Consider the following 25851-nt stretch of genomic DNA (forward strand, 5'->3'; position numbering starts at 1 on the left):
GGGGAGCCCTACAATCACCTCGGCTTTCTGCCTGGAGGAACTGATAAGGTACAGAGTGGGGAAACCAATGCAGAGCATGATGGTCTCAATGAGTAGAGGACACAGATGTTGGAGTTTTGGGAAGCTAAAGTGGCTCAAATTTATGGGCAGAGTACTAGAGAAGAGGTAGTTAAGTAAAGAAAGAGCCCCAGAAATCTGCAGAGAGCCCCCAATTGAGTTGCTGCTGACCAATAAGTCACACATGTATAGGGTGAATCTCCACAAGCTGAGCAAAGAATGATTGGAGAGTTGTAAGCTGAAGAGTTTTCAAGACTGGAAGAGATTAGAGTTCCAAACAGTCAGAGTGAAGAGACCTTGTTGAACAAGAGACAAGCGATCAATCCAAGGACAGACTGATCATACCTTAGTAGCAGAGATAAATTAGCCCTAGAGTAGTGACTACTATAGACTTGCTCTAACAAGCTTAAAGACAAATTCTGAAAGGATCTAGCTGATCCACAGGTAACTTAACTACCTGCTAAAACAAAGACCAACATCTTTAAGGGAAAACAACAAAATTCAGTACTCAACAAAGTCATATTCAAAATGACCAGTGTAGAATTAAAAATTACCAGAAAGTGAAGAAGCAGGAAAATGAGACCAAAATTGAGGCGAAAACATAACCATTATAAGGAGAAATATGGAAGATATAAAAAAGAACGAAATGGAATTTCTAGAGGTGAAACTATCCAAACTGAAGCACAGAGAGAAAAAGCCTAAAAAATTAAAAAATAGAAATAAATAAAAAAAGACTAGAGACTCAGTGACCTATGGGGAAATATTAAGCAAATAATTTCTGTAAATTTACTGTCTTTTTTTCCTTCTGCAGTATACGACTTGCTTTTAAAACCATGCAATAAGAACTTCATTTCAGATATTGTATTTTCAACTTTGAAACTTCCATTTAGTTCCATTTTTACATTGTCTATGTCTCTCCTCATTATGTTCATGTTTTCCTTTAAATCTTTAAACATATTTATAACACCTGTTTTAAAATCATAGACTGCTAATTCCCCCTCTGTCATTTAATATTCTGTTTCTATTGATTATTTTTCTCCTAATTTTTGCCCAAGGATAAGAATAATCACAGACATCTTGCCAGAGAATGCAAGCCAGAAGACACTGGGACATCTTTAAAGTGCTAAAAGGAAAAAAAAAAGTCAACCTAGAATTCTATATCCAGGAGTGGGGGGTGGGGGTGGGGGTGGGGGCAGGGGGGAGGATGGACTTCAACAATTAAGGAGAAATAAATAAGTTTTTCAGAAAAGAAAAACTGATAGAATTTGTCATCAGCAGAAATGATGATAAGACATCAAACCCAACAAGATCAATAATTAAATGTAAATGATGTAAACACTCTAATTAAAACAATGAGATTGTCAGACTGGATAAGAAAGCCAGACCCAACTAAATGCTATCTACAAGAAAACCACGTTAAATGTAAAGAGACAGATAAATTAAAAGTAAGTGAGTGAAAAAAGACGTATCATGCCGTACTAATTTTCAATGGCTCCCATAACAAATTACCACGAACTTAATGGCTTAAACAATGCAAATGTATTATCTTACAGTACTGTAGGTTAGAAGTCCAACAGGAATCTCCCTGGGCTAAAATCAAGGTATCATCAGGGTTACGGTCTTTTCTAAAATCTCTTGAGGAAAATCGGTTTCCTTGCCTTTTTTATCTTCTAGAGGACATTCACATTCCTTGGCTTATGGCTTTTTCCTCCACCTTTAAAGCCAGTAAGAGTGGGTATAGTCTTTCTTACATCGCCCTACTCTGATAATTCCTCCATAGCCAGGAAAGCCTCTCTGCCTTTAAGGAATCTTGTGATTAGATTGCGCCTACCTGGATAATCTACCCATCCAAAAGTCATTAACTTTAATCACATATGCAAAGTCCCTCTTGCCAAGTAAAGTAACATATTCACAGGTTCCAGAGATTAGGACATTGACATTTTGGGGAGCCATTATTCTGCCCCACTCATGAAAACAATAATAATTAGAAAGCTGGAGGGGTTATTAGAAATTGCATAAGGAACATTCATCAAGATAGACCATATGTTGGACTACATAAAAGTTTTAATAAATTTAAAATGATTGAAATCATACAGACTACATTCTCATGACCATGACCAAGGAATTAAATTATAAACCAACAATAGAAAGAGTTGGAAGAAAACACAATTTTAAATAACAACAGGGAATTACAAAATATTTTGCACTGGATGAAAATGAAAACAAAATTTCTGAGATGATGCTAAAGCAGTGCTTGGAGGGAACTTTAGAGCTTTAATTGCTTAAATTAGAAAACAAAGGTCTAAAATCAATGCTCTCAGCTCCCACCTTAAAAAGCTAACAAAAGAAAAGCAAATGGATACCAAAGTAGGTAGAAGAAAGGAAATAATAAAGGTAACAGTGGAAATGGATGAAATAGAAAATGGACAAATAATAGAGAAAAAGCAATGACTTTTTAATGACTGCATCTTTAAAATATCATTAAAATGGATAAATGTCTAGCCAGATTGATTAAAAAAAAAAAAAGAATACACAAATTACCAATATCATGAATGCAAGAGAAGACATCATTACCCAGCCTATGGACATTAAAAGGCTAATAAGGGAATATCACGAACAACTTCCTGTCAACAAATTTGATAACTCAGATGAGATGGATGCATTTATTGAAAGACCCTGTATTAGTTTCCTATGGCTGCTGCAACAAATTGCTACCAACTTAATGACTTAAAACAACACAAATGTATAATCTTACAGTTCCAGAGGTCAGAAGACTGAACTGGTTTCATGGGTCTAAAATCAAGGTGTTGGCAGGATCACATTCCTTCTGAGGCACTAGGAGAGAATCGGTTTCCTTGCTTTTTCCAGCTTTTCCAGGCTGCCTGCATTCCTTGGCTTCTGACCTCTGCTTCCAACGTCACATCTCCTTCTCTGACTCTGACATTCCTGCTTTCCTCTTATAAGGACCCTAGTGATTATATTGGGTCCACTTGGAAAACCCAGAGTAACTTTCCCATCTCAAGAGCCTGAACTTAATCACATATCTAAAGTCACTTTTGCCATGTAAGGCAGCATATTCACAGGTTTGGGGTACTAGAACATGGACATCTTTGGGGGGCCATTCTGCCTACCACAGACACGAATGACAAATACTGACACACAAAGAAATAAAAAACCTGAATCTCTAATAAAGTAATTGAATTTGTAGTTAAAGACCTTCTCACAAAGAAGCATCCGGGCTGGGATGGCTTCAGTAGTGAATTTGTCAAACATTTAAGGAAGCCTTTCCACTTCAAACTAAACACAAAAATTAACCTGAAATGATCACAGACCTATAGTTAAAGCAAACACTATAAAACTTCTAGAAAGAAACATAGGAGAACATGTTTTTGACCTTGTGGCAAAGAATATTTAGGTAGGACACAAAAAGCATGAACCATAAAAGAAAAATTGATGTTTTTTTCCATCAAAATAAAATGTTTGCTCTTCAAACAACAATGTGAAGAAAATAAAAAGCCAGCCATTGAATGGGAGAAAATAAATGCAATACATATATCTGACAAAGACTTCTGTCCAGAATAAAGAACTCTTGCAATTCAACATAATAAGAAAAATCCAATAGACAAAGTGGGTAAAAGAAGATACATAAATGGACAAAAAAAACGTGAGATGAGGTGCAACATCATTAGTCATCAAGGAAGTATGCATATTAAAACCATAATGACATACTACTATTGACACACTCAGTTGGCTAGAAGTTTTAAAAGCTGAAAATACCAAGTGTTAGCAAGAATGGGAAGCACCTGAATCTCTCATATATTGCTGGTGAGACTGTAAAGTAGTACAACCACTTTGGAAAATAATTTGGCAGTTTCTTAAGTTAAGCTAAATATACACTTAATATATGACTCAGCAATTCCAATTCTAGATTTTGCTCCTGATAGATGAAAGCACATGTCCACACAAAGACTTGCACATTAATGATAATACCAACTTTATTCAAAATAATCAAAACCTGGAAACAACCAAAATGTCCATCAGCAGGTAAAGAGAAAGAAATTATGGTATAGTCGTACAATGGGCTATTACTTAGCAATAAAAAGGAACAAACTAGCAATATTTATAAGAGAATGAACCCCAAAAGCATTAAGCTGAGCAAAAAAGAAAGACACAAAAGAGTACATACTACATAGTTTCCATTCATATGAAATTCTAGAACAGACCAAACTAATCTATATTGACAGAAAGAGAATCAGTGGTTGACTGAGGCTGAGGATGGAAGGAATTGACTGCAAAAGGTTACTTTTAGTGGTGATGGGCATCTTGATTGCAGTGATAATTACATGGGCATATATATTTGTCAAAATTCATTGAATGATGTACTTTTAAAAATGGGTGCATTTTTAGAAATAAAAAAATTAAATTAAAATTTCTGGGCCCCATTCCTAGAGCTTCTGATACAGTAAAGTTGACATGGGACCCAGAAATATGTATTTCAAACAAGCCCAATGGATAATTATGGTGCAGATGGTTTCTCTTTTAGAAATAGTATTGGCCTCTATGAACCTCCAACTTTTGGAAAACAAATCAACTAGACAAAGAAAATTCAGAAGAAACAACTTGAATTTTTGTGTGCCCCTTTCTATCCCCCAACCTCCTTTCTTGTTGGAATACTGGTTACTACCAAGGCATCCTTTTAGGTGCTCTGTTATCCCAAACATTGGCTCATCTGTGGATGAGCTTCCTACTTTCATCCTTGACAAAAAGAAATATGCTAGGAAGATTAATGGGGGAAAAGTAAAATAAAAACACATCGTAAGTGCAGAGAAACCAACATACTTGCAGAGCACAAATTCCTTCCCATGAAATCATTCAAGTCTGCTACTAGGTGGGCTTGGATGGCCCAGATCACTGGACACATGGTATCCATAAATATGCCTACTCTATGTGGAGAATGGAACAACACAATAAAGACATGGGAATGCTAGGGGCACCCAGAGCTCAGCCTCCTTCCTGTCCACTTCTGTAGTAGAGGAAAGGGTTGTTTCCTTGCCAAATTAAATTAAAGTGCTCTATTTCCATTCCTTAGTCTTCTTCTGCTATCTGACACATCTTCCCCTTATCCTGGCCCCCCCCCTGTTTCATCTACCTGTTGAAATCTTTCCCATCTTTCATGGCTCAACTTGAATAACAGTTCCAAATGCAATGACTCTCACCCCTGAATTCCTATGGCACCTGGCTTGAAGAACTCTTACGTAAGTCTTGATTTCTATTTTAGTTATTCATGTGTACGCCATATCTACACAACTAGATTGTGATCTTCTTGATGATGGTAACTATGATTTATGTACATAGGGTATAGTCTGCATCCTAGTATATTGATTTGCACTTAGTAGGTGTTTTATATATATTTATTGTAGAAATGAATGAACGATTGGGTCCATGCTGATTTACATCATGGGGCTTTTGTTCTTGCTACTCCCCTTTCCTGGAAAACATTTCCCACCTCAAGAACTACTTCCTCCAAGAAACCTTTCCAGAATCCCCATGCTTTGAGTGCTCTTCTAGCACTTTGGGTATACCTCTATCTAATCCTTTACCATAATATATCAAAATTAATTGTTTTGTTCTTGTTTCACTCACCTAACCATAAGTTTCAAGGAGTCAAAGATTCCATCCTAGTCATTCTTATCTTTCCACCACCTAGCTCAGTGTTCGGTAATGATATGCACTTCATAAATGGTTTTAACAGAATAATCCCTTCAGAAGTTTCTGGAATCACTAGCCTATGTCACAGAGGGCCTGGCTTATTTAGTCTATGTTCCCATTAGAGTGGCCAAAACTTGCTGAGTTTCATTCTCAGAGAAAACCCAGCAGAAACATCCTTCCCATCCTAAGTTTCCTGATGGCTCAATGAAGGAGCAGGATTAAATGTTCCCTAGGATCCTTTATTTCCCAGCAGACTAGATAACAGTACAGAAGAGGCAAGTGTGGTGTCTCCTTCTCAGAAGGTCTTTAAAATGGACCCCCCGCCTCTGGAATGGCTGGACACAGGAAAATAATTCGTGGCCCTTCAGAGTTCATGGTTTCCTCCCCCTTAATACATCTCTCTCACTCTTTATACCTCCACTTTCTCTTTTTCTGCTTCCTCCTTCTCTGGTCTCTCCCCCTCTTCTTTTCCTCTCCTTATCTGCTTCTCTTCTCCTACAGGTCCCAGCGCACTTTCCCAGTACCACTGATTCCGTTTCACCTGCTTTCTCTTTGTCGCCTGTCAGATTTATCCCATCCATCTTGGGTCCCCTTGGTTTATTGTGCTCCCCCACCCACGTCCCCCGGCCCCACACACTGTCCCTCGCCTCCCTCCTCTACTCTCTGCCCTGCAGGAAGCCGAGCCTCCTCACGAAGCCAGAGGTGGGGGGCCGGGAGGGGGTGGGCCCTGTGCCGCCGACCCGCCCCTCGGTGCGTGTGTGAATGTCTGTGTAGCGATGACGCGGCGCCGGCGGCGGGGAGGGAGCTGGACCCGCCGACGAGGGAGGTAAGCCGATCGCCGGGGCTGCGGGGCTCCTGCGCGCCCTCGCGCTCCCCGCCGCCGGCCGAGCCTCAGGCAGGGCTCAGGCGGCGGCGGGCGGCATGGAGAGCCTGTTGGAGAACCCGGTGCGCGCCGTGCTCTACCTCAAGGAGCTCACGGCCATCGTGCAGAACCAGCAGAGCCTCATCCACACCCAGCGCCAGCGTATCGACGAGCTGGAGCGGCGTCTGGACGAGCTAAGCGCCGAGAACCGCAGCCTGTGGGAGCACCAGCAGCTGCTGCAAGCCCAGCCTCCGCCCGGGCTCGTTCCCCCGTCGCCAGCCCCTCTGCCGGCTCCCCCGGCCACCGCCGTCGCCACCGGGGCCCAGGAGCCGCTTCAGAACCACGGACAGCTCTCGCCCGCCGCGCGACAGCCCTCGCCCGAGCAGCCACCGCTTCAGCACCACGGACAGCTCCTAGCGCAGCCTCAGCCGGGCCCCAGCAGCAGGGCTCAGGCACCCCAGTCGCACCACCAGCACCCGGTGGCACCCGGGGCTGCTGCAGACAAGGAGAAGGAGCGTCCCCCTAGTTGTTGCGCTGCCGCCGGAGCCCTACTTCAGCACAAATCCCCCGCCGCCCTCGGCAAGGGCGTCCTGAGCAGGAGACCCGGGTGAGTGGGGAAGAGGAGATTGGGATTGTTGAGGTGGGAGGAAAGGAAGTAAGTGGGTGTGAGAGGGAGACAAGGCGGAATTTGGGTGTACCTAAGAGTCTGAAGGACTAGGATAAGCGTGAAGGAGTGAAAAAAATGCCTGGAGGTAGAAGTGTGCCAAGGGGAGCTGGGAGAAAGGAGGGTTTGAAAAGGTTTAGGTGTGTTGGAGCAAAAGGGGTTATCCAGAACATCATTGGGGTAAGGGAAGAAATAAATGGGTTTTAAGTGATTGGGGTTATTGGAAACTGGCAAGGTTTAAAGGGAACAAGATTGGGAGGAAGTTATGGTGAAGATTAAACTGAAAAGAGAACAGTTACAGGATTTTTTTTGAAGTTAGGAAACATTTGGAAAGGAGTTTGGGTAGTAAAATTATTTGAATGGAGATGAGACATGGAAAACACAGGAGGCTTGGCAAAGAAGCATGTCAAGAGCTTTAGAAGGGTTGGGATCAAGGGAGAGTAGGATTGGGGCATTAGGAGACTTCATGAGATAGAAGATAAAGCAAAAAAGCAGGAGTGATGTGAGAAACAGGGAAGCTGGAGACAGGAAAATGAAGGGGGAGAGAAAGCATTTCCCAGAGGAATAAGCTGGTTTTCAACTGATGCAGTGAAAGCCAAGGCCAGGAGTGGCTCAATTTGGGGAAGCTTACTCCACTCTGAGCAAGTGGCCACCTTGCTTCTGAATCCCAGAAAACCAAAGGGGTTCAAAGGAACAATCCATCAAGCAATGGAGGACTCAGGTCTGTTATAGCTTCTTCCTCTGACTCAAGGGGGATTTCTGTGCAGGATGGTTGGCAGTTGTGGAAAGGGAACAATGACAAGGGAGATGGTTGACAAGAGTTGGTATTTGGGTATAATGCCTGTTTGAATTTTTCTGTTTTGACTGGTGACCATGAACCTTGCTTCCCCTTGATTATTCAGTGACAACTGGACTTTCATGTTGGGTCACGAGAAAAAATATGCTCATTAACCCCCAGTGAGGGACTCTAGGACCCCAAGTTCTTTTTTACTTCTAAGACCTATGAACTAGAAACATGGGAGAAAAGATGAAAGGGGGCTGGAATAAACATTCTCTCCTCTGTATTAGGAAGGCTATGCCCACGTCATCTTCCTCCCTCTGAGGAGGGAGGTGAGGTGACAGGAGGACTGCAAGGAAGGACAGCTCAGGGGAAAATCAGTACCCAGCCAGCAACTGGCCCTGGTAGTGGCAATGCTAGAGGAGCAGGAGGTGGTGTGGGAAGGCAAGCCAAGAATCTCATCTTCATTCAGTCTCAAGTGTATTCTAGTTCAGGGGGTACTTGTAAAGATTTGATGTGTTCCTTAAAAACTCATTTTCTCTCACTTTGAGAGAGTTAGAGAAGTTAGGTCAGTGCATGTTAGTTCACAGGGTAGATTTGGAAGGGACCATGGGATCTTAAAAGCAAAGATCTAGAATGGTCTTCAAGTGCCAAGAAGAGGCAATTTCCTTCCCCAACCCCCCTCGATGGACCATTTGCTCTTCTCTCAGTTTCACAGTTTCCTTTCCTTATTTATCATAAAGTGCAGAAAAGCCAGTTTCCTTCAATGCCTATAGCTCAGTAAAAGGCAACATCTTCTCAAGTCACTCTGTGGCCTCTTTCCAATTTAGGGGGAAAAGAACCATTCTGTTTCCCTGGAGGCAGCCACAGCTTCCCTGGTAATTCTGATTCCTCTCCTCATGCCCTCTGGTGTCCCCACTCTTTCCCACCATATCCCCACTCTCTCTGCCTTCCTTCAGAGAACTGTGCGGACAGGAAATGTTGACAGAAGGACTTGGCTGTGGCCCAAATCCTCCTGCTGGAAATCCAGGGATTTCAGAACAACCAGGATTCCCATCCAACCTCACATGTCAATACCAAAGGGGGCTGTGATGTTCCATATCCTTCCTTCCCCTCCCCCCTCCCCCCTGCTTTTGTTTCTCAAGGGGGCAAACAAAAATAAGACATATTTAGCATGGTGGAGGAGAGTGGGAGATGTTGGAGATCTTTTGCTTAGGAAGTGGTGCCAGGCACTAAGAGGTTAATAACAACAATAGTTCCTTCTTTCCTCCAGATCTGCCAGATTTTTCCCCTGCTCCCCAAGCCTGCACACCAGACACTCACAGGGCATGGATGGACATATCTCACCTCTCTCTCCCCTTGAAGATGAAATCATGGGCATCTTGGCTGACTGAGAGACTTTCGGACCCCCCCCACCCCCCGTCTCTTTCCCCACTGTTTTGCTGAACTTCAGCCCAAAGTTTGGGTCCATCCTTCTCTCTGCCTATAGCTCCCATTTTGTATTCTTGTCTTCCTCTGCCCATACCTCTCTATGGTGCAGGACTAGATGGAGCCAGCAGGCAAGGAGCTCTCCATGGATAGGATGAGATGAGAAAGAGAACAAAGCCAGCAACCCTCTTTCTGCATTTCTCCTGGGGAGCTCCCAGCTGAATCAGTTCTTTACTGGGCATGCTGAAGTAGGAGAAAGGGAAGGAAAAGGGGCAGGGGTCTTCTGATCACAATTTTGTCATAAATCGGTCCTCATTCCTTACTTTCTCCTCCCTGGCCTCACTGTCTTGAAGTTGCAGCCCCGGTGAGGTTGCTGAGGGGTGAGTGAGGGCTGCAGCGGTGCCGGACACTGTGTTAGATGCACTATCTCGCCACAGTTTGTCTCATCTCCAAAACTCCCCTTCCTACCTAATTCCAGGAAAGGCAGAAACACTGGGGAAGCTGGAAAATAGAAATAATGGGTGATTTAATTGCTATCTGATCTTTATTAATATGCAGGCTGGCCTCTCTGCCTCCTTAGCTGAGACACAAAGGTGGTGGTCCCGGAGGTCAGGCCAAGGAAGCAAGGATGCGGGGGTGGGCTAGAGCAGAGATATTCTGGAAGAAAGACACTCGAGGGGTTAAGATTCTTTCTCCGCATGCTTCCTGACTCTTGCTAAGCTTCAGCCCCCACTGTTTTTGCCTCTTAATGAAAGCAGCAAACGTAGCTTCCTCCTCTTTATTTTTTTCAATCAAGGCTCACAGCCTGTAGGGAATTGATTATTATCCCTTTCCCGGCTGAAGCCAGAGCCCCAACCCGACCTGGCAAAGTCCCCTCCTTGCCATGGAAGTACATGCCCCTACCTGAAGCTGCTGGCTTCAGTGTACCCACAGCTTCTCAGTCTGAGCACACGTATGCCCATCCACCCAGCCATGCATTTAGAACCCGTGTATCCCAGGGCTTGCCCAGCTCTCCAAGCCCATGGACAGGGGATTACTGGTGGCTAAGTAAGATTCTTGCATTTTAATTCAAATTCAGCTCCTACCCCAAGCTCCCCACCTCAAAGAGGCTATGAAATCTGAATGGCTCAGCAGCAACTCTCTTCTCTTCCTTCCTCCCTTGCCTTCCTCTTATATTCTTCCTCACCACTTCACTCCCTTCTCCTTTTCCTTACTTTTCTCCCTCCTCCCATTCTTTCCTCTCCTTCAAACACTTTCTGTCTCTCATCTTTTTTTCCTTCTTTTGTGTCCACTTAAGCTGCATAGGGAAGTCTCCTTCCTCTCTACCCCCATTCTTTCAGAATGAAATTGATCTTGGGTCATCTTTTAAGCTCTACAGTCTCATACAAACTGGAGGCTGGTGAATGAATGGTCAGATGTGTGTTTAAGATGATTGGAATATGTTCCTTTGCTATATGCTGGGAGGTGGTAGCTCATGACAGGCCCACCCTGGGAGCTATTAGGAGAGTGTGAAGGTCTATCGGTCAGTCAATAGTATGTATCAAGTGTCCAGTCTATTGAAAACCCTGTATTCTGGGGCTGTGGAAAGACAGGAAAGAAGCAAATGGACCCTGCCCAACATACATGAGACATATATCTAGAAACATCTTTAAACAAATGCAAGCACACTGCAGTTGCCTAGAACAAGGTTAAAAAGGTAAGCCTATGAAACATGTTCAGAGCCCAGAGAGAAGGTTTCCTTGGTTGGAGTCAATGGTTTACATCAGGGAATGGTAACAGACAAGGATGGCTGAAAAGGAGGCAGAGCCCTGAATATCCAGTGCATAGAGATGTCCGTATCACATGTGCATTTCATTCCATCCTCTGATGGCGAAGTTCTCCTGTCCCGGTTCCCTCTACACCAAGCTAAGCCCAATCATTAAGGAGGGGAGAACGTCAGTATGCAGGATCTTTGCCTACCTCGTGCCTAGACGTCCTGGTTGCTGAAGAAGCATTGTCACGACCAGAGATCACGAACCTGCCTGTCCTCCTCCTCTTCTCCTAGCCCTGGCATGGAGAAGTCTCCTGGCCAGAAAGCTGGAAAATGAGACCAGAGAGAGGCTTTCTGAGAGGAGGGAGTGTGTGTCTGTTTGCTCACCCTGGAAGCTGGCACGGACTGGGCACTTGCAAAGATTTGCTGTCCCCTGCCTTTCCAAGGACCGAGCCCACGGCTCTTCCCTTCCTTTAATGAAAAACAAAAACAAAACAAAATTCAAGAGAAACGAGTCACACTCTGGCTATGGGGAAATTCATGGTTACCTCTTTTTTCCTCACCAGCCCCCTCTGCGCTGCCCCACCCCAGCTCTCTCCTCCTTACTCCCCAGCCCTTCCCAAACTCACACAGTTAACGCCATAGACCTCACAAAGGCACCCTGGCACATTTTCCCATTAGCTCACAACCAAGTAAAAGGAGCAGCACTTGGTTCTGCTGATTCAGCAAATATCTGTACTGCCTGAGATTTGAAGGTCACTTATGGAAAAGCCAGTGGGGTTGGGGCTGGGTGGAGAGGGTGATATGAAAAAGGAGGAGTGAGCTGGAACAAATAGCTGGGCCCATGGTCTGGAACGAGTCGCGGAGACTGAATTTAAATCCCATGTAAAGATTTCCACTGACTGCCCTGGTGGGGGAGCCTGCACATTTTTCTCACTGGGGCTCAAAAATATTCTCAGTGCCCTGGGCAGAGGGCAGCAGCTTAGTAAGGGGTTTCTTACTAAGAGGTTCTGCGGACATTCTCATAGCATCTGGCAGATGCCCTAAATCCTAGGCCATCTGGCAGGGTTTCGGAAGCTTGGGCCACTGCAGCAACTTCCTCCTCTGCTTCTGGAGAAACCACAAAGTGAAGGTTTTCATAAAGGCTGCAAAGGGGTTGTTGCTTCCAGGGGAGAGGGGGTGGTCTCCATTTCGGGCACTGAGGACACTGACAAACAGAAAGGGGATCAGAAGTAGGATGAGGGAGAAATTAGATTTTTCAGGCTTGAAAGGAACTTAAGGAAACTGTAGAATGACAGAATCCTCCAGCTCTAGGTGGGTAAGAAAAGAACATGGGCTTTGGAGGCAGGCATACCTGGGTACGAATCTCTGCCCTATCACCTACCGGCTGTGAGACTTTACATTAATTTTTAACCCTCTCTGAGCCTCCGTTTTTCATCCATAAAATGAGAAGTAATACCTACTTTAAAGGGTTGCTGCAAATTTTTAGACTATAATACCATTTGTTTAGCGTTGTTCCTGGTACATAGCAAGTGCTTAATACTTGACAGTATTTCTACAAGTAAAGGAATGATGAGTGAGGGTCCAGAGAAGAGACTTACCCAAAATCAGAGGACAGACAGACTAGAACCCAGGTTCAGGATTCTCTCTATTCTGCCAGACCCCCCCTTTCTACCTGTGCCCTTTTCTCACCCACCCCTCCACCTCCAGACAATTTGCACCCAGGCTATTTCAGACACATGAATATTGAGCTTACCATGAAATGCAGCCAGGCAGGACAATTGCATTGTCCCTTAGTGATCTGTGATGAGGTCTCACGGCTTTATAGCTGAGAAATGCTTCTTTAAATCCAATTTAAATCTCTTCTGTTGCATTTTAAAATTATTTGCATTTCTCTTAAGGACAGCAAAGGGACCTGAGTTATTGTCCAATGCCCTACAGTGATAAGAATCACCTCCCCCGTTTTCTAAACGACGACACTACGGTCTTGGTTTTGGAAAAGGTATACTGACTTATTAAGGACAAAAGTGGAGGGTGGGAAGAATGGAATCTTAACCCAGAAATCCCAGAAGTCTGCCTCCCACTTCCCTTGGAATGGAAGCTGAATCCATTCCTCCACGTCCCTCCCTCCTGGGGCTGGAAGGGTAGCCCTACACTCTGCAGGACTCTGAGGTCAGAAAGCTGGGAAGGACAGCAGGGAGGGAGGGAGGGAGAGAAGAGGCCTTCTGCGTTGCTGTTTTTGTGGAGGGGAAGAGGGGATGGAGGGTGGAGAAGACTCTGCTTTCTCAGGTCAGGCCCAGAGGGTAAAAGTTTCTTTGCTTGAAGACTTTTTTCGAGATGAGAGAGCTTCTAGGAAAGACAAAACAAATGAAAAGAAAAGATGGTGGGCTCCTAAAATTTTCTCCCAGAGTGGGTAGTTGTGGTGGTGAGAACACCACAGGTGAAGACTCCTGTGTGTGTGTGTGTGTGTGTGTGTGTGTGTGTGTGTGTGTGTGTGTGTGTGTGTGTGTGTGTGTGTGTGTGTGTGTTAGGGCCCTGGGCAGGGTGGAAGGATGGGCTGTTTTGTTGTTGCTTTTTGTTTGGAACATCCGGAAGGTTATGTAATCCTCAAGGCTGGTGAATGTGCCGAGTGGTACCTTTCCTTCCTGGTGGGCGGACAGCTGTGGGCAGAGGCACGCAGACTGTCTGTCCGAGGCCCCACCCAGAGAAGGGGCCCCCCCACTCTGTGCTGGCAGCAGGCCATTCCCTTTAGTTGTGGAGGCCGGTGGGCTTTAGGATTTAGGAGCTGGACCAGCGGCCCCCTGACCCTCTGGAGAGTCAGACAAATGTCAGAGCAGGAAGGGTCCCTTAAGGTCATCCAGTCCAAACTTCTCATTTGACAAATTAGAAAAACAAGGCCTGAGAGGGAAATGACCGGTGCTTTAAAGCTAGCTAGCATCAGAACCAGGTTGAGAGTTCAGGCCCTCTTAACTCTTCATCTGGTATTCTTGACATCACACACTGATGGGCCAAAAGAACAGATCAGGACTGCTCCATGGTGTGCGGGGCCAAACTCACAGCTAGGTCCTGGGGTTTAGGTGACCCAAGGAGGTCCTTCTGTGTTCCAGAATATCTCACCAACGTCAGCAGTTCCAAAAACAGAGATTCCTTTGGGTACTTCAAGATTATCCCCCTTGTTAAAATGCAAATTCTCCTCGGACAGGAGAAAAACAACACGCTTAGCGATATCACTCTTTTACGTTTCAGCATGAAAGAATTAAATGAGCAATTCCTGAGCACACAGCTTGATGAGTTAGGGGCAAACCAGGATGGTGCTCGTTGGCTAAGAGCCAGGGCTTATAAGGAGGTGATAGGCTCATAAGAGGGGCTTTTGGGCACCTAGATGTTTCTTTATTCCCACTGCAGCTCTGCAGGGATTTGAAATTGTCTTTCCTGGTTCTGATTCGAATGGGGAGGGGCACAGAGCACTCCCACACAGAATTGTCTTTGGGCCGTAAAGGAGATACTTTCCCAAAGAGTTTCATGCGTCGTGATAAAAAGTAAGGAGTTTAAAGAGTATCAAGATGCTTGATAAGCTCCTCTGCTCTTTTCTAGAATCTTAACATAATTTGGGGGGAAGGTGAACATTCATACAGCTGCTATTGGGGTTTGCGGGGGGGGTGGGAAGATGTGGGCAGAAGGAGCTGGAAGGAAGGCAGTAGAGGTTGCAGCTGCATGAGCCTGAGGTGGATGAGGAATGAGAGCTGAACACAAAACCGAGTAGGAGCTCAACAAACACTGGCTGAGAAAATAAGCTCTTAGTATGTAAGGTCTCCGACAGTCTCACTGGGGGGCCATATGGAGGGAGAGCAGAGGGTGGGGTCAGGGCTAAGGAAGGCTCAGCTAGAGGGGGCAGGTGAGCACGTGTGAAAAGCTGGACTGAGTCTTAGCTCATAAGGCTGGTTGGGAAAAGAAGGGAATACTGGGGAGCTGCCCCTCTGGGCTAATGAGACTCACCCCCATCCTATCCATGAAACCGGAGAGCCCTCCTCTCCCTCGGCCCCAGCCTCTGACCAGTGCAGTCCTCAGCCTGGGAAGCTGCATGAAGAACAAAGCATGAGAAAAGGCCACAAGTGAGTGTTTCATCTCAGTGTCCTTTCCCACCTCAGGCCTGGTCAGCAGGTCCAGCTGGAAATGGGGAAAGGGTCTGTGAGGAGGGAGGAGAAAGAGGGTTGAATGGTGGTCACGTCTCTGGGTAAAGAGAGCTGGGTTCTGGGGTCACCATCTGGCCTGGGAGAAGCAAGAGGGAGAGGAACCAGGGCTCGTTCCTACTTCTAGACCAGGTAGTGTCAACTCCATTCAGGGAAATGCAAGGATACTGATGGGCGGGGAGTGGGAGTTTGTGGGACTGTGCATGAGTGAGTGTTACTGACGTGGGCTGGAGGGGATGGATGACAAGCCAGACCTTAATGAAGAGTGTGTGGCCCTCACATCAAAGATGGGCATCTGCCTTCTTACTGTCTCCCGAGATAACAGGTCTGGTCACACTGGCATGACCCTGGGGGCTGCTCCTCTGTGCGTCACTGGCTTCATCTCTCTTGGCTACCCATTACCGCTTGGTTCTTCCCTTCTGTAAAGTGGGCTGACTCTGCAGTCCTCCACACCATTCCTTCTATTCCTCACTGTGTCTCAAGTGAGACGGAGACCAGGCCTGAGAATGTGAGCTCCTGGGAAGAAAGCAGCCTGGTGGGTGGGTGATGCAGGGGAAGTGTCTCTGGGACTCTCTACTGAGGTACTGTGTAGAGACGCTCAGTATTGGGCAGCAAGATGCACATAAATCTACAACAGGGTTTTCCCTGCAGCCTATGCCTAACTGTGGCCAGGTTCTGGCATGACATGGCTTCTCAGGGCTTAGAGCAAGCAGGCTCAAACCTATCGTCTCCCGGTCTCCAAACAGGAAGGCACTCCCCAGCTCAGGCAGAGAGGCAAGGGAATTCCACAATTTCTTCCTTGATAAATGATTCCAATCTACCACAATTTTCATTCAATGCATCAATTCGGCACAATGATGATTTAAAAACAACTGGGCAAAGCAAGTGGGAATTTCTTGCTTGCATTTCCTTCAGTGTTTCCTGGGCATTACCTGGTCTTTACAAACAGAGATTAGCCTGGACTCTTCCAAACTGGCTCATCTGGAGTCTCGCAATCTTGGTGCTATTTAATTCATAAGAGTCCATCAGGGGAGGCCAGAGGAAATTCCAGAGAGGGAAAGGTACTGTGTTTGGGCCGCACTACTGCGGGCACTGGCTGTTCAAGCAGCAGGGCTCTGACTAGAAGACAAGGGTTCTGAGCCCTGATGGTGGCGCCCTCCCTCACAGACTCCCCGGGTAAGCTCGCAACCAACGCCTTCCCTTCTCAAGACCTTGACTTCTCCTTCTGCTCAATGGGGACAATCATTCTTTGCCCTCCTTCTTCACTCTCCAGCTCCAACTCACCAAGTCTGGCAAAGCAGAGCTGTAAGGGGGTTGCTGAACAGATGAAACAGGCTCGGACTGCAGAAAAAAGGACCGAGCTTGGACTGAAAACTGACTTCCAAATGACTAGAGCCCTGGGAAGGAAGCCCTGAATGGAGGACGGGCAGGGGCTAAATTCACTCTCCCTTTCAAGAAACAAAAAGGTGGCTGACCTCTGCGGGTCCCAGGCAGGGCGCCCTGCCCTGCAGATCCGGGCAAAAAAAGAGGTGAATTCTGCCAGCTCTAAGTGCCTCAGGAATTTCCACGGGGATTCCCCTGGATATTGATGGGTAAAAACGGGAGCAGCAGGAGGGGGAGCTCAAACCGTGCGGGCGCCCGCTTCCCTCACCCTCTGCCCCAAGTTCGCTCGGAAAGCCTGGAGGAAGCCCTTCCTCCTCCGGCCCTGCTCCCCCCGCGGGCTTCTGCTTGAGAAGGGAACGCGGAGTCAGGATCTCTGCCGTGTGGGCGGGCCGGCGAGCTGCTGACAAGCACGACGGAACCTCCCGGCCCACGCGTCCCCCTACGGTGCTCGGCGCTTCCCCGCGGGGGCGGGGGCGAGAGTGGGGCACCCCCGGGCAGGGAAGCCGCCGCGCCCGCGCACCCAGCCCGGTGCTGAGTCACCAGCTCGGGTAGCTTGGCCCCAGACGCGTGTCTTGGCGCGCGCCCGCGCCCACCGCTCCGCACCTGGGAGCTCCCGCTCCGCGTGGCCCACGCGCCCGCCGTGCAGCCCCGGCCTCCCGGTCCCCTCGCGCGTCTCGCGCTCTTCGAGTTTCCCCGCAGCCGGCCTCTCCCGCGCGGCGCGCCCTGCCCCTGGCTGCCTCTGCCCCTCGCTCCAGCCCAGTCTCTCGAGTCTGTTTCCCTTGCTCTCTACCCACCCCCGCGGTCCTCTCCGACTCAGCCTCGCGTGCGCCCCGCCGCCCGCCCACGGCGTCTGGGAGCCTTCCCCCCTCCCCTCCCACTTCCGCTCCCCTCTCCCCGGCGCCGCCCGCGAACCATGGGGGAGGGGAAGGGGCTTCCGTGCTGCGTCACGATGAGGCTCTTGCTGCCCCTACTGCTGCAGCCGTCGCTCGAGTTCCGTGCACCGCGGGGCACCCCTGATCTATCTGGTGGCATCCCCTGTTGCAGACCCCGACCTGTCCACCCTCCTCCGGGGCCGCCCCCTGGGGCTGCAAACCCTCGGGGCTGGATGCTGGATGTGTGCTCCCTCACCTCCGTCCACCGTAAATCCCCCCACCCCGTGGGCCCTAACCCAGGCTAGGGCTTCCCTTTGGAAAAGAAGGGAAAATTAAGGCAGGTAAGGAGTTAGGGATCAGCCAACTTCTCAGGGCCAACTTAGCATTTGCCGGGCCTAGGCTTCTTTATACCCAAGACACCTTGGCAAAAGAATCCCAGCTCTGTCTTGGCCTCTCCTATTTATATTTGTATTAAATATTTTGTACAATTGCAGGGTCTTAGAATTGCAGGGCTGTAGATCTAGTGGACTAACCTATGTTGGAGCATAATGGCTAAGACCAGGCCACTGAGTTTGAGTCCTGACTGGGTGATTTTACCAGCTGTCTGATTTAGAGCAATGACAGCCTCGGTTTTCTCTTATGTAAAATGGGGATATGAATAGCACTAACCTCATAGGCTTGCTGTGAAAATTAAGAGGTAAAGCTAATAAAGCCTTGAGCAAGCCGAGTCCCTGGCACACAGTGTGTTTGTTTCTGTTATTTGGGCCCCTGCCAGCCGCAAGAACTGGGCCAGCAAGTGCTTTTGGAAGATGGAGAGCTCTTCCCCACCTCCTTGTGTCTTCTGGGGAGCCCAGAACAGAGCTCCTTCTTCCCTCTTCTCTGTAGCAGCCCCTCACATATTTGAGGACAGTCATCCCTCCCTCGCCTTGCCTTCCTGTCCACACCATGTGTTTCTATTTCAGACGAACACACCTAATCCTACCACTTCCTGCTGTACATGGCTTTGTGTGTCCCTCTGCCTCACCTTAGTCACTGGCCCTCCTGGAAGGCAGGGGCCAAGGGTGAGTTCTGCAGCCCAGGCTGGTGTGGCCGGACCAGTTTGAGTAAGGGGAGTTCCCTCCCTCATCCCAGCCCGGCCACAGGTTTCCAGCCCTACCTGGCTTTGAGTAACCTGGCTGGCTCTCTCAGCAGAGGTCACAGATGCACTGTGGAATTTGAGGTCAGCTAAAGTCCCAGGGCTCTTTCTACTTGAAAGATTCTGTCCTGAAGCTTCCGGTCACCTGTACTTGTGCAGGTGGGCTTTTATTTTAAACCCCAAAAAATGTTGGACTTTTCACATGGCCCTGTTATTTTTCATTTTGTCAATCTGGTTGTGTCTTTTTAAATTTAATTTACTCTGGGAATAGGTAGTACATTGATGGAGTACAAAATTTAAAAGATGGAAGCGTTATAGTGAAAAGTGTCTCCCCTACCCTGTTTCCTACCCACTCGCCCCCCACCCTCCGGCAACCACTGATAGCTATTTCTCATGTATTCTTCCTTGGTAAGTTTATGTGTTTTCAAGCAGATTCATAAATGTACATTCCCTTTAGATCCCTTCTTCCCTCCCACCCTCCTTCATTCTTCACAAATGATACTTTACTATCCACAGCTCTGCACCTTGCTTTTTTCTCCTTAACAATATATCTCGGAGATCCTTCCACATTCAGTATAAAAAGAGCTGTCTCATCCTTTTTAATAACTGCAGAGTATTCCATTGTACTGCTCTGGATCTGGGTGCTTTCTTCCTGTCTGCTGGAAGGCACACTCTGGGTAGTTTGTTTCTGTGTAATCATTTGGGGTGGGCTTTTCTGAGGAACAGGGGTGGGTAGGTGGACAGTTGTTGAAGGGCTCCATTTGAACTGCCCCTCGGGTTGCTGCCTTACTGCTGTAGCTACCTGCAGATGTTGGTTAATTGAAGTAGAAATCACATCCTGCAAGTGTGCTCCCCAGAGCCTCAAAACCCTATAGTTTGGCTCACTTTTGTTCTTGTTGTCTACAAATCATCAGGTTTGTAGGAGCTGTCAGGAACTGAAGGTGGGCCCTAAAATACCAACCTCCTTCAGGAAGCTTTTCCAGACTGACCTAGGCAAAGAGTTGAAGTTCTCATAACCTCCCCTACTTCCCAGCCCAGGCTGAGCACAGCACCGTCCCTGCTTAGAATGAAATTAATTCCTCATTCCTGTAGCTTGGATATGTTTGTTTTCTTTTCTGCATATATGTATGTTTGTGGAATCTGTATTCCTTCACTCATTTAACAAATACTTATTGAGTGTCAGGTATTGTTCCAGGTTCAAAAAAGAGCAAATCCCTTTATGAAGCTTACAGACAAAAAAACAAAGATAAGTAATTAAAACATATGGTACCTTTATAGGTGGGATACTATATTTGTTCTAGAGACAAATAAAGCAGAAGAGGAGGCCTGGGAGAAAGGAGTTTGCAATTTCAAACAAGGGGCCCTGGGAAGGCCCAATGGAGAAGATAACCTCTAAACAGAGACGTGGACCTGGGGAAGGGGAGGAAAGGGGAGCCCTAGAGCATTCCTGGCAGTGGAACTGAAAGCAAAAAGGCTGGAGTGGGGGACTCTGCCTGGTAGTTCAAGTAAACTGGAACAGGGGAAGCACAGGGAGAGCAGTCCCAGGTGAAATCTGAGAGACTTCTGGGGTGTGGGAAGGCGGAAGGGTGCAGGGTAGGCAGCAGATCTTGTAAGAGCTTCTCAACTAGGCAGTACCACCCTCCTGGCAGGGCTTGGAAACATGAAGGGACATTTTAGTTGTCACAACAACTGGCAGAATTGTGGAGGTGCTCTATGGGCATTAGTGGGCAATGGCCATGCCAAGCATCCCATAATGCCCAGCACAGTCCCATACAATGAAGAATTTTCCAGCCGAAAATGCCAACAGCTCCCTTGTTGAGAAGCACAGATAGGACCCTGGAGTCCATTTGAAGATAGTTTTTACTTTGAGAAAAACTAGGATCCACTGGATGGTTTTGAGTGGAGGATGCTTAAAAGGAACTTTGGCTGCTGGATTGAATTTGGGTTGAGAATAGACTGAAGGGGAAGAAAGACAAGCAGAGAGATCAGGCAGGAGGTTGTTGCAAAGTCCAGATAAGAGATGGTGGCAGCATGGACCGGAGGTGGTAGGAGGGAAGGTTGTGAGAAGTAGTCAAGCAAACAGTCCTTCCTGCGGGATTCACGTGGGTTGCCATTGAAAGAAAGGAGTTGAGGATGAGTCCAAGGTTTGGGGACATCGTTATTGGAAGGATGGAGTTGCCACTAGCTGAGATGGGGAAGTCTGGGGGGGGATGATGAGGGCTTGGGTTTTAGACCCATCAAGTCTGAGATACCTATTAGACATTCAGGTGGAGATGTTGAGTAGGCTTTTGGAATGGACTGGAGGTATAAATTAAAGCCATGAAAGATGATGATACAACCAAGGAATGAGAAAAGACTAAAGAAGACAGAGGGTGGTATCCTGGAGCTTTTATGTTAAGAGGTGGGGGATGAGAGCTGAGAAGGAGCAGCCAAAGAGAGAGGAAAAAAACCAGGAGAACCACAACGTGGAGAGGTGCTTCAACTAGGACGGCACGAACCTTAGAGCCAAACACTGCTGGTGTGTGAAGTAGGGTCAGGCATGAGACTTGTCCACTGGCTTTAGGAACATTGAGGTTATTGGTGACCTTGAAAACCCGGGTTTTGGTAGAGCAGTGGGGGTAGAAAGCCTGATTAGAGGGGGTTTAAGAGAGAAGAGAAGAGAGACTTAGGAGACAAATCAACACATGTAGCATGAAGACCTTGATTAGATCCTGATTCAAACAAAGAAACTGGAAAAAGACGTTCTTTGAGGCAATCAGGGAAATTTGAACACAGATGAGTTATTAGCTGATATTAAGGAATTACTGTTAATTTAGCTAGGTGTGATGATGCTGTTATTATATATCTTTTAAGCCTTTGTATTGGTTAGAGACACATTCTGGATGAAATGATGATTTCTGAGGTTAGTTTTAAAATACTCCAGCAGGAAAGTTGGGGGTGGGGTAGACGATTGACAAAATATTGACATTGGAGCTGGGTGATGGGTATATGGGGATTCATGAGAATGTTCTCTCTGCTTTTGTGTATGTTTAAAATTCCCCTAATAGAAACTAAATGAAAAATAGGGTGGGATGTGGGGGATGATTTGGGTGTTCTTTTTTACTTTTACTTTTTATTCTTCTTCTGATTCTTTCTGATGTAAGGAAAATGTTAAAAAATGGATTGGGGTGATGAATGCATGACTGTATGGTAATACTCTGAGCAGTTGATTGTACACCATGAGTGACTATATGGCATGTGAATATATTTCAATAAAACTGAATTTAATTAAAGAAAATTCCCTATTAAAAAAATAAAAGAGGACTGAATAAGAATTGTAGGAAATGAATATAGAAAACTCTGAGGAATTTTGTTTTAAAGAGATAAGTAAAGCAGTGGGGTGGTAGCTGAAGGGAAAAGTGGGTTCAAGACAGCGGATTGTTCTATAAGATGGGAGAAATAATAGCATGTTTATTTCAGTCAGTAAGTCAGTCAACCACACTTATTGATCTCCCGCTGCAGGAAGGGCCCTGTCCCAAGCCCCGGAGGGAAATTGAGATGACTAGGTCCCTCTCTAGAGGAAAGTAATAATAATTTAATGAAAGCTAACATTTATCATGCATTTCCTATGGGCCAGGCACTGTTAAGTGCTTTACAAAAATTATCTCAATATATCCTAATAACAGCTCCATGAGATTTGCTCCATTCCACAATGGAGGGGATGGCAGGCGAACAATCAGCACGAGGCAGTGCCCAGCTTCAAACCCAGGCAGGATGACTGCTCTGTGCTTATAACCTCCCCTCTCCGCTGCCTCTCTGCTGACGACGCAGCATTGCCCATCCACATTTTCAAGGGAAGCTTTTCCAGAATGCACTTGCCCAGGCATCAGCCCTGGAGACTGTGAGTTGGTTGGGGGAAGAGGGCAGCCAAGTGTCCTTCAAATAAAGCTCTCAGGGGCTTCTGATGCAGCTCCCTGCTTAAGAGCCATTAGACTAGTTCAGCCTGAACACGTTCATTTATCAACACATACACAAATACTCGCACGAGTGTTGTAAATAATTAAGCTAGCTGGGGACGGGAAAAAATTAAAATATGGTGGGTTGTGCTGAACGGGAGGTGGAAGGAATGTGGAGAGAGAGAGAAGGGCTGAGTGTGTTTTTGTTATTTAGGGAAGGGCGTTTTTATTTCAGTTTCTCATGGGCTGCAGTCATAGTTGTACATTCTTATAACGAGTATCAGTCCAGCATCTTTGGACAGTCAGGTGGTGCTGTGGGTGCTGGGGAATCACGACATATGAGCCAGGCAAAGACCCTGTCCTCGTGGAGCTCACATTCAAGAGAGAAGACAGACGATATAAATTCATAAAGGCTATAAAGAAGAATAAGGGGTGACTACAGAAGGGGTGTAGGTTTGACAGCCAAGACCTCACATAGGAGGTGCCAGTTGAGCAGACAGACGAAATAAAGTGAGGGCTGGGGCCATGTGAAGACCTGAAGGAAAAACATGCAGAGGCCCTGCAGCTGGGAGAAACATGATGTGTTCAAAGAGGAGGAGGGCAGAGTGGCCCTGGGGCAGCAAGATGAGGGAGAGATGAGGTTGGAGGGTGAGGAATGGGCCTTTGGGAGGAGTTTGGGGGCTGAGAGGTGTAATGGAAAGTCATGGGGTGGGGGCTTTGGGTGGGGGAGTGATGTGATCTGATCTGCAAAACACACTCAAGGGGGGGTCAAAGGGCAGGAGAAGGAGAGCAGTTCACAATCATTCAATATTAACTCATTTACTCAACCTTTCTGTAACAGCCATATATTTAATTTCTGCTGTGTGCCAGGCATTTATGTACCTCTGTTATCTCGTTTTATCTACACCATCTGGACTGGGAGTTGTTACCCCTGATTCTCAGAGGTTAAGGTGAACCCCCCTAGGTCCCATAGCTGCAGTGCTATCTTCAGGATTCACATGCCCCTTACACTCTGCCCGAGCTGCCCCCACTCTAAGGGAAGTCCCTTGTGTTGTGACAAGCCCTTCCCTTGGGCAGGGCCTGATCCAGGACACGGACTGATGTTCACGGACGAAAGGCTTGTGGCACCATGCCCATGTGGCAGTGGCTCCCGTGGCTGCAGTTCTGAGGTTGGCCCTTAGCCCGCTCATCTTCAGCACTGAGGCAGGACTGAGTGGAGGAACTGGCAGAATGCCAACCGCATGTAGCCCTGATGGAGAGTCTGCGGCTCCTCGTGGGAAATCACATCCCTCCGTGGACCACGTGGTTAGGAGGGTTCATGCAGGGGACAAAAATCCTTGGTCACAACTTTGTAACCCTGTGAACTGCCCCTGCTTGTGTGTGTGTGCGCGCGTGTGTGCAGGGTTGTATGCGAAAATATGTATACATGCATATCTGAGAGTGTGTGTGCATGCAGGTACATTGTATGTGAATAGGTTTGGGGGGGGCTTCATATTGAGCGTGAAACTGGGGGTATATCTAGGACCTATGTGCATTTCTGTGGAGCCTCTCTGGATGTGGGCACGGAGTGAGGTGTGTGTGAGTTGGACGGGTATATGTGAGCAGACCTGGTTGGCTAGGAGGTCAGTCGAAGCTGTGGGATTGGGGATTGGCTGGATGGGGTTTTCTATCTCTTTCCGACCTCAAGAGTCTGACAATCCTAAGGAGGGTAAGATCAAATTGAAATGGAGCTAGAGGCAGCGTGCAGCATTGAAAGGGGTGTGGGGCTGGGGCCTTAGCTGTGTTCTTGAGGTCATCAAACCTCTCTGAGCCTTAGTTTCCTTATTATTATTATGACATTATTATTATTAATGTCAAATAGCATTAATAGTAATTATTATTGTGATGTTATTATCCACAAGATGATTCTGAGGGCATTCAGAAGTATTTTGTAAATCAGAAACACAGCACAAATGTGATCGTTATCATTGATCAGGACTTGCCTTCACCATTCCTGGAGAAACAGTGCATACCTACCATGGACGGACGGGGGTCGGTACTGCCTATAGTCTGCTCCGTGGTGTCAGGAGGCAGGGCTCGGTGCGAAGCAGCCTCGGGCTGGCACAGCCCGATGGCATTGATCTGCCCTCTCGAGTCAGCTTCACCCAGCAGCCAGACATCCGTCTTCCAAGTAATAAAGAGATCCCTTGTGAGGGAACGTTGGCATGATGCAGCCAAGCACCCGGCTTCGTAATTCATGCTGAGCTGCCCCTCCTGACTCCCTGCAAAGGCAGCTGGAGTTCAGACAACCGGGCCTTGGATGGGCGGCCGAATGGCTCTGGGGTGGCTGGCAGTGCCACGCTGCCAGGCAGGAAGGAGAGTGGGCAGCATGGAGCCCAGAGATGCAGGGGGTCCCTGACTGCTCTGGGTGGTTAGCATGGAGGGAGGAGGAGGAGGCTGGGACCTCCTGGCACGCTTAGAGTTGCAGACTGAGTTCCCTGTTCTAAGTTAAGCATCCCCAAGACTGCCAGCTTGATATACCAAGGCTGTGTGATATTGAGCCAGCATCTCAGTCTCTCTGAGCCTTAGTACCTGTGAAGTGAGGATTGAATGAAAGAGCTTGCACACTCTCTTGTGAATATGAGGATGATGACTAGGTCTGTGTCTTTGAGGCCTGTCCTCATGCTTTTGTTTTCATGAATGTGCATGTTTCACGTAGGCGTGTAAGTCCTTGTTTCTCTCCAGCATCCTTGGGAATAGGGACTCATTCTGCATTCAGTTAACAAATGCTATCCACAATATGCCACGTGCCAGGCTGTGTCCTCTACTGGACCTAGAGAGGAACCGGTCACAGACATGGTGCTGCCCCGGAGGATGTCAGTCTGGTGTAGGGAGATAGGACATGCGTATAAACATTGGTGACTGAGCTAGAAAAAGCTCACATTGCAGCCCTGTAATGTTGCAGGGTGGCTGCTGTGGGAGATCAGAGGTGCAGGTGAGCACTGCCAGCCTGGGTAGGGGCAGAAGCAGGGAGCAGCGGGGGCAGAGACGACGCAGGAGGAGGGTGCCCAAGGACAAACCAGGGATGGGAAGACTTTGCAGGAGGGCC

General features: G+C 47.2%; 1 protein-coding gene across 1 annotated transcript in view; it reads left to right on the plus strand.

Annotated features, from left to right (window-relative positions):
- The first annotated feature begins 6611 nt into the window (after positions 1-6611).
- Positions 6612-25851, plus strand: part of IQSEC3 (IQ motif and Sec7 domain ArfGEF 3) — a 112238-nt gene continuing 92998 nt past the window's right edge. The window contains 1 exon segment of the mRNA XM_037847947.1: positions 6612-7235. Coding sequence (XP_037703875.1) covers positions 6688-7235 — 548 coding nt within the window. The 5' untranslated portion in view covers positions 6612-6687.

The sequence above is a fragment of the Choloepus didactylus genome, chromosome 8 (genome assembly GCF_015220235.1).
Source record: "Choloepus didactylus isolate mChoDid1 chromosome 8, mChoDid1.pri, whole genome shotgun sequence".
NCBI classification, from domain to species: Eukaryota; Metazoa; Chordata; class Mammalia; order Pilosa; family Megalonychidae; genus Choloepus; species Choloepus didactylus.